Source organism: Chionomys nivalis, chromosome 22 (genome assembly GCF_950005125.1).
Source record: "Chionomys nivalis chromosome 22, mChiNiv1.1, whole genome shotgun sequence".
In the NCBI taxonomy this organism is placed as follows: domain Eukaryota; kingdom Metazoa; phylum Chordata; class Mammalia; order Rodentia; family Cricetidae; genus Chionomys; species Chionomys nivalis.
In genome coordinates this window covers 50245736-50259448 of record NC_080107.1, presented here as the reverse complement: position 1 = coordinate 50259448, position 13713 = coordinate 50245736, and the positions used below count along the sequence as shown (strand labels likewise).

The 13713-nt window shown below is 40.3% G+C and overlaps 1 protein-coding gene across 1 annotated transcript; it reads right to left on the bottom strand.

Annotated features, from left to right (window-relative positions):
• Window positions 1-212: 212 nt before the first annotated feature.
• LOC130864368 (complement C5-like) lies at window positions 213-13467 on the bottom strand. Its single transcript, XM_057754626.1, has 10 exons — window positions 13403-13467; window positions 10557-10749; window positions 8080-8242; window positions 5434-5504; window positions 5035-5126; window positions 2029-2111; window positions 1707-1769; window positions 1309-1371; window positions 773-973; window positions 213-364 (listed from the first exon to the last, which is right to left on the bottom strand). Exons 1-10 carry the CDS (start codon window positions 13465-13467, stop codon window positions 213-215), a joined length of 1146 nt encoding a protein of 381 aa, XP_057610609.1.
• Between the last annotated feature and the right edge of the window lie 246 nt (window positions 13468-13713).

Here is a 13713-nt window from a genome sequence, read left to right as displayed (position 1 = left end):
ATGAATGAAAAAGAGGGCGTGAATTTGAAAGAGAGAAAGGAGAAATTTATGGACTGTTTGGAGAAAGCAAAGGAAAAGCAGAAAATATGATCATATCATAATCTCCCAATAAAGATATAATTGAAAAGGAAAAATATTAAAAGTAAAAAAAGAAGGCTTCTTTCTGGTCATTTTCTTTTATCTTTATTTAATTTATTTATTTTTGTTTGTTTTTAAGACAGGATTTCTCTGTTGATTTGGAGATTGTCCTCAAGTTGACTCCATAGACCAGGCTGGCCTGGAACTCGTCGAGATCCTCTTATCTCTACCTCCTGAGTGCTGTGATTAAAGGGCGGCACCTGCTTATGTGAACTGCTAAAAAATGCTTAAAGAAAATGTATGAATGAGAGTCCGTAAGTTTTGGAAACATCAAAAATGTGCTTTAATCCTGACAAATTTACAAAAGCTAAGACTGAAATAGATTTTAACTTTTGGTGACTCTAATGTTCCAGAATCATTGCATTTCATCGACTGGGGATTCTCAATCTCCTTCGAGTCTGCATAGTGAGCTGGCCTTCTGTGCCACTGAGTCTTGGGGCTCTGGACTAGTGTTCTCTAAGTGTGTTATCCTGTTTCCAGTTCCCCAAATACACGACAGGGCTTCCTTCTGGGCATTGCAAGTTATCTGCCTTTCAACTCTAATCGTAAGTAGGACATGGAAACTGCTTTTCTTGGAGAAGATCATTTACACAGTTACCCAGACTTCGGAAGGTTCCCATAGAAAATACAATACCTCCACGGCCCAATCCAATGAATTCATTAAAGGTGTCACTAGCTCTGATTCGGGTTGCCATGGTGCAGCATTGAGTGAAGGCTTGGACACAGTTTGGGCCTATTTTCACACGTTCTGCTCGCTGCTCACAGGTTTCATAGTTATTAAGTCTGGCTCCGTTATAACAACACGTCCTTATCACCGGATGTTTGTATGTAAAAGCTGAAACGATGTCAATATGCATGTCCTTACCACCAACAGTCGTAGGCATCTCAAGCGTCAATTTCTCTACCATCAAAGGACTCCCTCACTAGATACTCGGGAAAAACAAACATTTTAGATAGTTTTAGGGGAGGAAATAATAAAAAACTACTTTGTTCGTGGTAAGGATCTGGCCAATGAAATCATGAGTTTGCGTGAAGGATCATTTGAGGGGTGAACTGAACCTCCACAGGCATCTTTTCCCCGCCCGCTGCATTGCAATTAGGGAAACCCCGTGTCTTCCGCTCTCTGGTCTTGAATGCAGTAAACACATTTCTATACAACTTGTGGACTACCTTGTTCTGTTATTTTCCTCCTCAGGTAATCTGTTGGCTGGAGACTCACGGCTTGGGCTTCATCTAAGAGCGGGAGAATGGAGTGAGAAAAGAGTGGTCATTGTCATACTGTTGTTATATTACTTAAAAATAGGTCTTTCCCTGCAATATGACACGTAATATTCTTGATTTTGGAAACATTAAGAATCGTTTGTTGATTTAACTATTTGACTCGTCGCTAATTGTTTATGTTTCCTAAAATCATGAGCCTAGAAAGATCCTCCATAAGTCAGGCTCCCATGGGGACTGTACCACTTCTGTTATGGAGAACACGAATCCACAAGAGCCAGCGGGATTCTTCTGAACTAACAGGCAAGCTGACCCCAGACTCCCGAACAGCCACCAAAGCGTTAGAGTACCTTGAATTTTCAGTTCGTGCTGCCGATCACTTACTGGCGTGAGACTTATTTTGTAGGCTTTATCTGTGAGACAGAAGGAGGTATGGAAGGCATAAAATTCTTCTAAAACAGTCCCACGACGGTATTCTCTTCCACACCATCGCGTCCCTCTAAAACCTCTGACAAGCACTGACTCCCTGGCCGGATACCCAAACAGGACTTCCCACCATCCTGGCTCAGGGCCTCATCCTCACCTTGGAGCAGTTTCCATCAGCTACATTACTGAAAAGAATTACTGGAAAAAAACAAACGTTCTATAAATGAATCTTAGATTGAAGATTACCATGTTCTTTGACGTCAAAGTGTGTCATTCCGTTGGTAGACGCGTCTTCTCTATATTTAGCCTGAATCGTCCATCTACCGTATCTGTGGAAGCCAGATGTTTGAAATCATGGAGGGCAATAAAGAGTTTTAATTTTTCAAGAAGAACTCTAGCAATGTCTGTTTTGAAGAGGTAAGAGTATGTATGTGTGTATGATAACTCACACACACACACACACACAGACACACAGACACGTACCCTAAGTAAAAGTTTGGAAGAAAGATATTTCAAAAATAAATGGACATAACTCAACATTTCAAAAATAAAATAAACTGATAACAATAGGTTTTTTATATCGTATTCTTTTCCTACATATTTTGCTTAAATATCACAATTTTGTTTGGACAACTGATTACAATTTTAGAATTTAATTTATCCAGGAATTTATGTTAAATTCACAACATAGTATAAAAATTGATAATAATGTGTCTGGAAAGACGGCATGCCAGTGATGTAAATCACACCTCATCTAAGCAAAATTGTATTTGGAAACAAAGTGTGGCTTGTTTTAAAGATTAAAACAACCTGTCCAACAACCTTCATCCAAAAAATTTATTACGGTTGGGTAGTGGTAGCTTAATTCCAGGACTTTGGGAGGTGCATCTCTGAGTTCAAGCTGAGCCTGTCTACAGAGTGAAGACAGTCAGGATTACACAGAGAAACTCTGTCTTGAAAGACCAAAGAGCAATATTCAAAACCAAAGAAGCAAAGATATTAGTACAGTGCAGTATACTACACTACAGTGTAGTACAGGACAGTATAGCTGCCCTTGTCTAGTACAGTACAGTACAGTATAGTATAGTATAGCTGTCCTTATCTAGTATAGTATAGTCCACTACACTACAGTATAGTATAGCTGCCCTTGTCTAGTATAGTACAGGGGAGTATAGCTGTCCTTGTCTAGTATAGTACAGTACAGTGTAGTACAGGATAGTATAGCTGTCCTTATCTAGTATAGTATAGTCCACTACACTACAGTATAGTATAGCTGCCCTTGTCTAGTATAGTATAGTCCACTACACTACAGTATAGTATAGCTGCCCTTGTCTAGTATAGTACAGGGGAGTATAGCTGTCCTTGTCTAGTATAGTACAGTACAGTGTAGTACAGGATAGTATAGCTGTCCTTATCTAGTATAGTATAGTCCACTACACTACAGTATAGTATAGCTGCCCTTGTCTAGTATAGTATAGTCCACTACACTACAGTATAGTATAGCTGTCCTTATCTAGTATAGTACAGGGGAGTATAGCTGTCCTTGTCTAGTATAGTACAGTACAGTGTAGTACAGGATAGTATAGCTGTCCTTATCTAGTATAGTATAGTCCACTACACTACAGTATAGTATAGCTGCCCTTGTCTAGTATAGTATAGTCCACTACAGTACAGTATATAGTATAGCTGTCCTTATCTAGTATAGTATAGTCCACTATACTGCAGTATAGTATAGCTACCCTTGTCTAGTATAGTATAGTAAGTATAGTATAGTATGGTATAGTATAGTACAGTACAGTATGGTATGGTACAGTACAGTACAGTACAGTACAGTACAGTATAGTATAGTATAGTATAGTATAGTATGGTATAGTAAGTACAGTACAGTATAGTATGGTACAGTATAGTATAGTATGGTATGGTATAGTATAGTACAGTACAGTATAGTGTGGTATAGTATAGTACAGTATAGTACAGTATGGTATAGTATAGTACAATACAGTATGGTACGGTATAGTATAGTACAGTACAGTATGGTACAGTACAGTATAGCATGGTATAGTATAGTACAGTACAGTACAGTATAGTACAGTACAGTATAGTATGGTATAGTACAGTATAGTATGGTATGGTATAGTATAGTATAGTACAGTACAGCATAGTATAGTATGGTATAGTATAGTACAGTACAGTATGGTATAGTACAGTATAGTACGGTATAGTACAGTATAGTATGGTATAGTACAGTAGTATGGTATAGTACAGTACAGTATGGTATAGTACAGTACAGTATGGTATAGTATAGTATGGTATAGTACAGTACAGTACAGTATAGTATGGTATGGTATAGTATAGTACAGTACAGTATGGTATAGTATAGTACAGTACAGTACAGTATGGTATAGTACAGTACCATAAAGAACAGTACAGTATAGTACAGTAAAATATAGCTGCCCTTGTCGTAGACATCCTGCTCTATGTTCCTTGAGAACAGGGATTGTGGGCACTTGACTTCTATTTGGCAGCTTGCTCTCTTATTGTGAGTTCCACACATAAGCAGTGCTCATTAAACATGTATTTTATAAACCTCTGTATGAGCATGGTCTTAAATCCTTGCATATGAAACCAGTAAAACAAAATTTCCTACACACACATAGGTTTTGACTAAATCTTTGTAACTGCTAGGCATAAGTGCTCTCCCAATAGACCAAAACCTAATGCCCTCTCCCCAGAGATAGACACTCTGTTAGGTTGAAAAGGCAAAAAAAAAAAAAAAAAAACCAGACAACTGAAAATTGTTTTCTCTTCTAAGTTGATTGCTCTCTCTATATAATGAATGACTGGGGTATTTTGGAAACTTTTTCTCTGTGTGTGTGTGTGTGTGTGTGTGTGTGTGTGTGCCTGTGTGTCTGTGTGTCTGTGTATCTATTTACTGAAACAGGGTTTTGCTATCTGCTGAGGCTGGCTGGTAATATCTACATCTAAGGGATTCTCTTTTCAAGGTGTGCTGGAAATCTGAGACTCCTGGTATGCTGGGCAGTGCTCTGGTATCTGGGATTCATTTGTGTTTTTCTGACAAGTGGGCCTAACTTCTACCATCCTTTGGAAGGCTTCACATAGCCACATGTGTGCTGTCCTTGGTCAGAGCAGGTGCTCACTTAACCTTTCCTCTGCCCCACAAACAAAAGTTCCAGGTGTTTTTCTTTTTTTTTTTTTTCAGAAAACGACTTATTAACAAACATTTTTACATACTTGGGGTTAGAAGGAATCTGGAAGTCAGGAAAAGACACAGCTCCCGTAAGATTGTTTCCTTGTACCTTGTCAACTTCTGATCCTTCAGGGTCCTTTAGAGAAATAAGAAAACGTGCCTGCCTTGGTTCATTTTTCATTGTTATAAAGTAATACATAGGACCAGGTAATTTTTAAAGACTAGAGATTTATCTTGGCCACAGTGCTGGAGGCCAGGGTTGTAAGGAGATGACGCTGTGCAGGGAGGAGCTGCCCTGCTTCGATTCTGGATGGAGAAGCAGAACAGCAAGCAAGTGCTTAGGAAGAGTTTGTTCATGTGACAAGAAAGCTCTTGCACGAGAACAGTCCTGCTCAGTGTATCTGTCTGTGAGGGAAGCATCACGGGACTAAGCACATACTTACTATGAAAGTTAAGACAGTTTCCCATGTAACTGGCTCCAAGTCATCTCCCAGCAAAAGGACACCAACCTTTACTGCAGAAGAAGTGATATCATGAAAAACCCTGTTTAGCAAGAACTATTCTAATTTTTGAAACAAACATTATCAAGGTGAAAATGATTTAAAATAGTGTGTGACAGTGTCAACGATTAATAATATATTTTAAAAACATCTTCAATGAGATAAATCTTGTTCAAAACCAATTGTAGCCCCTAGAGAAAAACTCACATTAAAAGAAAGTTGTTGGTAAACACATATATTCCTAAACATTCTTTCATTTCAACATAAATTATTGAGATTTACTTATAGTGAAAATGAAAGTTAACTTTTTAAAATACTTAGGTTCAACTTGCTGGAAATATGTGAATAGTATAAAATTAGTTATTTCTGTAATTAGACCACATTTTATTGGGAATTTCATCATAACAAAAAGTGAGCTCCGAGTAGGTTCTATGAAAACATACAGTACTGCCTTACATTAGGGCTGGGGGTTGAAGGACAAACTGGGGTTTGGTTCAGATAGTATACACGCTATTTTTTATAAAAACTAGCAAGGCTCCAAATTAGCTCTTCCCGTGATATGCTGTGATCGTGTGATTATGTTGTATCTGCTGCCCCAGGTCCTGTGATTGTTCTCTCCTCATTAAAAGAATAGAGGCGACATTGCAGAACTGCTGGTCCTTGCACACCCTAGGCAGCACTCTGTCCGGAAACACGTCTCTTTGTGTCCCTGCTACGTAGCCCAGGGTAGCCTGTGATTCCCAACCTCCTCTCATCAGCCTCCCTGGTTGTGGGATCGTGGACACGCACCACCAAGCCCTGTGAGACCCTCCTCTCTCTAAGTGCTGTGTGTCTCGCAGCTGATTCGTGCTTAATTTTCTTCTTCTTTTCATTCACTTTGGAAGTAGGTGCACAGAGGCAGGTGGCGACTCAGAGTGTATCAGAGACAAGATCAATAAAATCTGTTTAATGAAGCCACAACTTATTTGCAATTACTGCTTTGTGCTAGACAATGAGTAAAGAATGGTGACCAAGTCTGATATGCATGCCTTCTGATGCTACAGTAGAGGAGAAACACAGTTATCTTGGTACCCACGAGCACTGGGTGCTAAAGAGGACACGCCCTTGGTTTTGGACAGAACAAAAGAGAGGACTGGGGATGTTCCTAAGTGATGGAGAAGTTGCCTGGGATGTAGGAGGCCCTGGACTTATCCCTAGCACTGACAAGGAGGAGAGAGAGGAAATGTGCTAGGGGTGGCAGGCTAAGCTGTACCTGCAGGTTCCTGAAGGGATCCGTGTATGCGGATGCTACCAGCAGGAGTTCCTGAGTCAAAGAAAAATATAAAAATGTACCATGCAGAAGTAACACTGCATCCACCTCCATGTGCCTGAGAAGTAGCGGGAAAAGCAACTAACTTGAGTCCACAGCTGAGGGGACATAGCAGAGAAGGGACCTGGGAAAGAGGGTGGGACACAGGCTGTGCAGAACTGCAGGACTCTGGACAATATTCTAAGGTCCTTTATCCTAGAAAGCCTTGGAGACTAAGCCTTTATTCTAAGATGCTTAAGCTAATAATCCTTCAAGTGTCTTCACATTAAATACATCAGTAGGATAAGGACTTTAGGTTGTTCTTATAGGCAGAGACTACTATCTCATATAAGAAGTCGTCTTGTTGAAGTGACATCAACAGTTCTGGCAATGACTCACTGTCTGAGCTGGTGCCAACATCCTGACACCATCTAGGTCTTTCTTTTGTAAGGCAACATAACAGGTGGCCCTGCTGAATGTGTTGATTATCATACAGCCCCATTCTCCTCACCATGGACATCCCCAGCTTCCACCAAAATTAGAATGTCTCTACTGTGCACAAAATAAACACCAAAACAAAACATGACAGTCTTTCTTGTCTCTGACAACCTGGCAACCAAAGTACCATGAATGAAAAACCTTCCTGCTCCTTCCTGCAATGTACATCTTCCCTAAATTCATCTCTTATTATCCAGAGATGGCAAGTGGCAGGGGAAAGGCAGAAGGTTTTCCAAGCAATGTTGACTTTTCCTATGTCTTATATTCAGTTCATGGGGGGAAATGTAGATTTTCCTCAGTCACAGTGTCTTTCCTGCCTTTCCCCTCAACAGGAAAACTATAAATATGAAACCATGCATAACAGACACTTTCTGAGGTGACTCGCTGTGAACAATCAGCACTTGGGCACCTCTATGACATACGTTAGTCTCTGCCAGAGGTCTAATCCTTTACACAGGGGTGCTTTTTCCATCCAAGCGACTAGCTTCTGAATCCAAGATTGTTTTACAAAGACGATCTTAAGATAAATCATTTCCCCGTGCCAAAATTGTATTTGCAATTATGTCTTCTCTATTTTTGATGAATAAATTCCCTGACAGGAAAGATAAAGTAATCATTGGTTATGTTATTAATTTACTAATTCCATTATAAATTACAAGTGAAAATGCTATGTGAGAATATAAAAGTCATGAGGATCTGAGTTTCTCTTGAGTTAGTAGAAACTGGTCTACACTCAACTTCAGATGTTCAAAGTTCCACATCTTTACGTCATTCTCCCTTGGAAGAAGCACCAGATACTCTACCGTGCTGCTGCGGAGTGTACACAGGCTTGTCAGTGTGGATGAAGAGAGAGCCATTGTCATAGAGGATTGGCCTTTTTTCTGATTTTGAAAAATGCTTTGACACGACTTCCAAATACACATATGAAAATGAGCTTTGTCCTTCAGACAACTGTTTGTCTTGAATCTGAAAAGCAACAAACAAACATGACGGTGTGAAAGTGTGATTGTGAAGTCCTAAAGCGTGCTGACCTTGTAGAGAAAAAAAACCACTTCAATCTGTAAGACCAAAATCGAACTTGTTGTTGGTTTTTGTTTGTTTATTTGGCTTGGTTTTTGTTTTTTTGAGACAGGGATTCTCTGTAGCATTGGAGATGTCCTGGAACTAATTCCTGTAGACCAGGCTGACCTTGACCTCACAGAAATTCACCTGCTTCTGCCTCCCAGTTGCATGTGTCACCACCACCTGGCTGCAAAATTGAGCTTGTGCATTGCATAATTTTAAAGAGACACTGGAGACCGGGCTCACGAGTTAAGAGCACTGGTGGCTCTTCCAGAGGACAAAGTTCAGTTCCCTGCACCCACGTGGCAGCTCAAATCACCTGACTCCAGTGCCAGGAATCCTACCTCCTCTTCTCTCCTCTGTTATTGCATGCTGTGGTGCCCAGATACACATGTAGGCCAAATACCCATTAACAGGAAATTGTAAAAAATAATAATGAGCCTGTAGTGGTGCATGTCTTTAATCCAATCATTTGGAGTCAGAGGAGGGCAGATCTCTGAAAGTTCAAGTCCAGCCTGTTCTACATAGCTATTTCCTGAGCAGACAAAGCTAGATTGCAAGATTACTATCTTGTATGTAAAATTGTCTTGTTGGGGTCAGATCAACAGTTCTGGCAAAGACACTGTATCTACGAAGGTGGCAACATTCCCACCCACTTTAGGTTGTTCCTTTCTAAGCCTTGTCTGGAAAACAGTAAATAATAATAATAATAATAGCACAGTATAGCACTACAGAAACTGAGGCAGGAAGATCTTGTTTTCAAGTCTATCCATGGTAAGAATCTGTCTTATAAACATAACCAAACAACAAAACTAACTAAAACCACTGTAGGAATAATAATTAAAAATTAGTTTTGCCAAAATCACTTCATAGTCTGACATTATAATAAAATGTTAGCATTTTTGAGACAAATTATTTCTAGAATAAAGAACTTTTAAAACTAAGTACTAAAACTAAAATAAACAAAAGTCCAAGCAAGCTAGGCAATAAATTGGCTAATGAAACAATCACACAGTTCATAAGCAGAGAAGCAGAGGACTGGTGGACATGTGGAAATCTGTTGACATCCTTACCATCTGGAGAGCGCCAATGACACTGGGATTCCATCTCACTGCAGGAAGAACAGCTATCATTGAGAACAGTAACATAACCAAGAATGCAGGGGAAGATGTTGGGGCAGGGAACTTTTATGCATTACTAGATGGAGTGAAAAACGGTACAGGCACCAGGAAAACCAGTGGGGGAGTTCCTAAAAATAGAGCTACCTCTGGCCCAGCTGCAGCACTTGGGAATCTCCCAGGAGGGATTAAAGCCAACATGGTGAGAGAGGCTTGCACTATTCATCATCCTCTTCATTGCACTGTACATGACTCCCAAGCTATGGAGACAGTCTGCTAGTCCATCAGCAGCTAAGTGAACACAGCAAATGCGATAAACATGGGGGAGTTTTATTCAGCCAGAAAGGAAAAAACTGCCGGGAAATAGATGCAACAGGAGGTCTCCATAGAAAGTGAAAGAAGCAGGACTCAGAAGCCAAATACTGCGAGTTTTCTGTCACTGTGCACAGATAACACAAAGATTGTGTACGTACACACACTTGACATAAGAGGAGGACGAGAAAAGGAAGAGTGGACGAGGTGGGGTGAGGGGGTCAATACAGTCAAAGAACACGACACACTTGGAAGAAGTTGTCTTTATGAGACCCATCAGTGTCCTCAATGGACATGAGCAAAATAAAGAAGTTTCTAACCAGTCTGAGCATAAATGTCTCAATGAACGGCAGTTATTTGACCAGTTTGTCCCTTCTACCCTTGTGTGTGTCCAGAGAGTTGATGGCTGCAGCGGTCAGCAGTCCCCCAGCACGGGAACGCTGTGTACAACTGGGGAATACTGAGCTTCAGCAAATACCCAACAGCCCGTGTGCACATTCAGTTAGCAGCTCCCTTTTCTAATTTCACCTCAGGATATTTCCTGTTCATCTCCAAATGTTTTCACAGAGAATTGTTTATTTTTAAGGATGTGGGCATGGCACACTTGGCTCAAAATCTAATGTAATTTTCTGCACAGAGTTTGGTGTTTCACTCACCACTCCCCCTGTTACCATCTCACAACCACACACCTGTGGAGCAACAGTAACGACTACAGTTTTACCAAGGTTCCACTTGTGCCCAAATTTTACCAAAAAAAAAAATGTTAAAAAGAAAGAATAAGTACATACTGTTAATAGTGTTGAGTTGTGGAATTTATTTTCTGAAGATAAATTAACACAGCCTGAGGAGTAGGTCACTTTTCTATCAGGATAACTTCTTATAGAGATTGTCGCATCAAATGCTTCAGTGTAGCCATGGGCTTGAATTACAACATTTTCAGATGCCCCAACCCGGAAGACTTTGGGTGCTGAAATGACGAAGCTGTAGAAACAGTAAAAGAAAAGGTTTGTTAGTTTTGCAGGTTTTCTTATACTTTGGATATTTTTTCTTTCACTGAAGATTAATTTCAAAAACATAGGTTAAGCAGTAGTGGCACATGTCTTTAATCCCAGCACTCAGGAGGCAGAGGAAGGTGTTTCTCTGAGTTTGAGGCCAGCCTACTCCACAGAGTTAATTCCAGAACATCCAGGGCTACACAGAGAAACCATGTGTTTAAAAAATCAAACTAAAATTATATTTTGAAAGTCAAAATTTATTACGATGGAAAACATAACTTTTCATCATGAAACAGGTTGTAATTGAACTCCAGCAACAGCTAAGAGGTTGGTGTCCATTTAGAAAAACAGTAATCGATATATAAAGGCACCAAGAACAATGGCCTGAGTTTGATCCCAGAAACCCACATAGTAGAGGGAGAGAACCGACTCTTTGTAGGTGTCCTTTGAGCTCCCCACGTCTGTGGTTTAATGGGCATGCGTACCCCCCCCACACACACACATACACAAATAAATACAAATTTTGAAATACTGGCTGAGGAGCTTCCCTTTAGATAAACTTTGGTCCATATTGGGGCATCAGTAAAACAGTCTTCGCATGCGAGAAAATTTCATCTTGTGTATTTTCTCTGCACTCTCAGAAGCTCAGGCCGCTGAGCCTGCACAGGAAGGTATCACTAGGGTTGTTTCTGTTTTGTCTGCAGACATGTGCATGGTATCCCCTCTTTTCCTCCAGGCTCTATATGCACATCACCAATGTCCAAGAATCTTATCAGTCCATAGTCATATATAGGGGTTTTTGGTCTATGAGCTATCCTGCTAGTTTCTTTACACTCTGGATACTGCCTTCATATTCATTTGCCAGTAATTGGCTCATTCGTTCCTTCATTGGCTCATTCATTCCTCATTGGCCCATTCGTTCCTCATTGACTCATTTGTTCTTTATTGGCTTATTCTTTAGTTCATTGGTTCATTAATTTTCATAGGCTTACCCATTCCTTATCTGATTCTTCAGATAGAATTCAAGTTCTAGAAACATCTTCTCCCACTCTCAGAACCCATTACAAAGTAGATGTCATGACAGTTGGCTTGACTGTCCTCTTTCTCAGACTGAAGATGCCTCCGAGCTTAGTAAATACATCTGGCCAGCTGTGCCTATGCTGGTTTCAGGGAGAGTTAACTAAGGGATGCATCCACATGAATGTGGATAAGGACAACGTCCCTTAGATCACCACGTGCAATGGGGTTCTGAGTTTCAGAGGAGCTGAGCTTGAGAGCAAGCATTCTCTCTTTATTCCTGAGTTGCCCCATAGGAGCTGTCCTGGCTGTCACACCCTTCCTGCGGTGGTGGGCTAAAACCTCTGACATCTGAGCACAATTCATTCCTCTTTTAAGTGGCCTTGTCTAGGATTTTCTCACAGTGGCAGAAACCTAACTAGGATGAGGATCAAAAAATGTCCTGAATCAGTCAAAGTGATCAACTACTGTGCTGTCCATGGCACACTTCCTCATGGCCTCGGAGAGAGGAAAGACTTTCATAGCATGGGACAATGGGGTAGAGCAGGAGAACTCTGAATACCCCTGGACAAGAATCATGAGAGTCCAGGTCCCAGGGTATAATCTGGATGTCCCTGAGCTACAATTTCTTGTCTGTCAAAACAGAATAATAAAGGTAGTTAAGATAGTGGGGTGAGTGTGGTCTTGCAGTGAAATCTCAGAGTAGACGCCTGTGCAAGCTAATGGCATTAGTCCACATTTTTTTACACTTGTATTTTCACAGATGCATTTGTGACAAAGACAGGGGGAATTGATGTGCTAACCAGGAGACCACAGTAAAAGTCCTCTCCTCTAGCAGTGTGACATTTGGCCAATGACTTCTGTCTGGATTTCCTATCATATGTGGACTGAGCAGGCTCTGCTTATTAACAAAGGCCTAGAGTACCAGCTAGCAGGGGGCAGAAGGCAGAGGTTCACATGGGCATATGATCGGAGTCCAGCCTAGGCAACATGGTGAAACCTCATCTTAAAACAAACAACAGAAAAGAATAAGTTCAGTGATGTAGCATTTGGTTAACTTCCAATCCTAAGATGATCACAGTATTTACAAGAACAGGATTCTGGCAGCAATAAAATTGTGACAAATTTGTTTATGATGTAGATGTTATTACAAACATAGTGTTTCATTTTTTTTCCGTAGTGCAAATACATTGTGACCACTATAAAATATTCTTATACATCATTATTAAAATGAATTATGATTGTGATTGGTTTTATAAGATCACTGTAGTTGACTTGCAACAGCTTAACTGCACTTAGATCAAGAAAAGCACAAACTAAGCACCAAGTACAAGTAGGTAATAACTGCCAATAAAATGATGATCTCTGGTTCATGCTGCACTTTTGCTGACTAAGAAATGAATAATCATCTCTGTCATTGTCATAGGTAACCATTCCATGGGATCAGTTGTGTTGTTAGCTGCTCACCAAATCCAGACGTGTCCACGGCTCTCATGGTCAGCTGAGACTACCCACTCATGTCAGGAGCAGACAGTTATTATCGAATTGATACAACCCAAGTCTACTTTCCACTCACCACAGGTAAGATGCCCAGGAAAGTGAAGATGGCTCATTTTACTTACGTTTGTTCTTGTCCCCAAGTTTTGCTCAGGAAAATTAAAAAGCAAATTGTTCCCCAAAGGCCCATGACTGGAATTGGCATAAACCAATGAGATTCAACCTTCTTAGAGCTACTTTTAAGTAAATTGTGTTGAAGAGTTTGTGTAAATTAGTTTTCTGGTTAATTATTAACGTCAGAGAAGAAGATCTCTAAATGAGAAAGTTAAAATCAGGAATGGGCACATGAGGCTGTATTAATGAATACAAAACATGTTTTACCATCCTGTCATGTCCAGTAATAAAGACAGGGGTGTTTGACATCAACTTAGACCCA

Bases quoted from the DNA above. Each gene is read 5' to 3' on its own strand.
- LOC130864368 (XM_057754626.1), bottom strand. From the start codon at position 13,467: ATGGGCCTTTGGGGAACAATTTGCTTTTTAATTTTCCTGAGCAAAACT. The intron at 8,243-10,556 runs GTATGTACTTAT...GTTGCTTTTCAG, and splicing joins ACAACTCAACACTATTAACA to ATTCAAGACAAACAGTTGTC. The intron at 1,770-2,028 runs GTAATCTTCAAT...TCTGTCTCACAG, and splicing joins CTTTGACGTCAAAGAACATG to ATAAAGCCTACAAAATAAGT.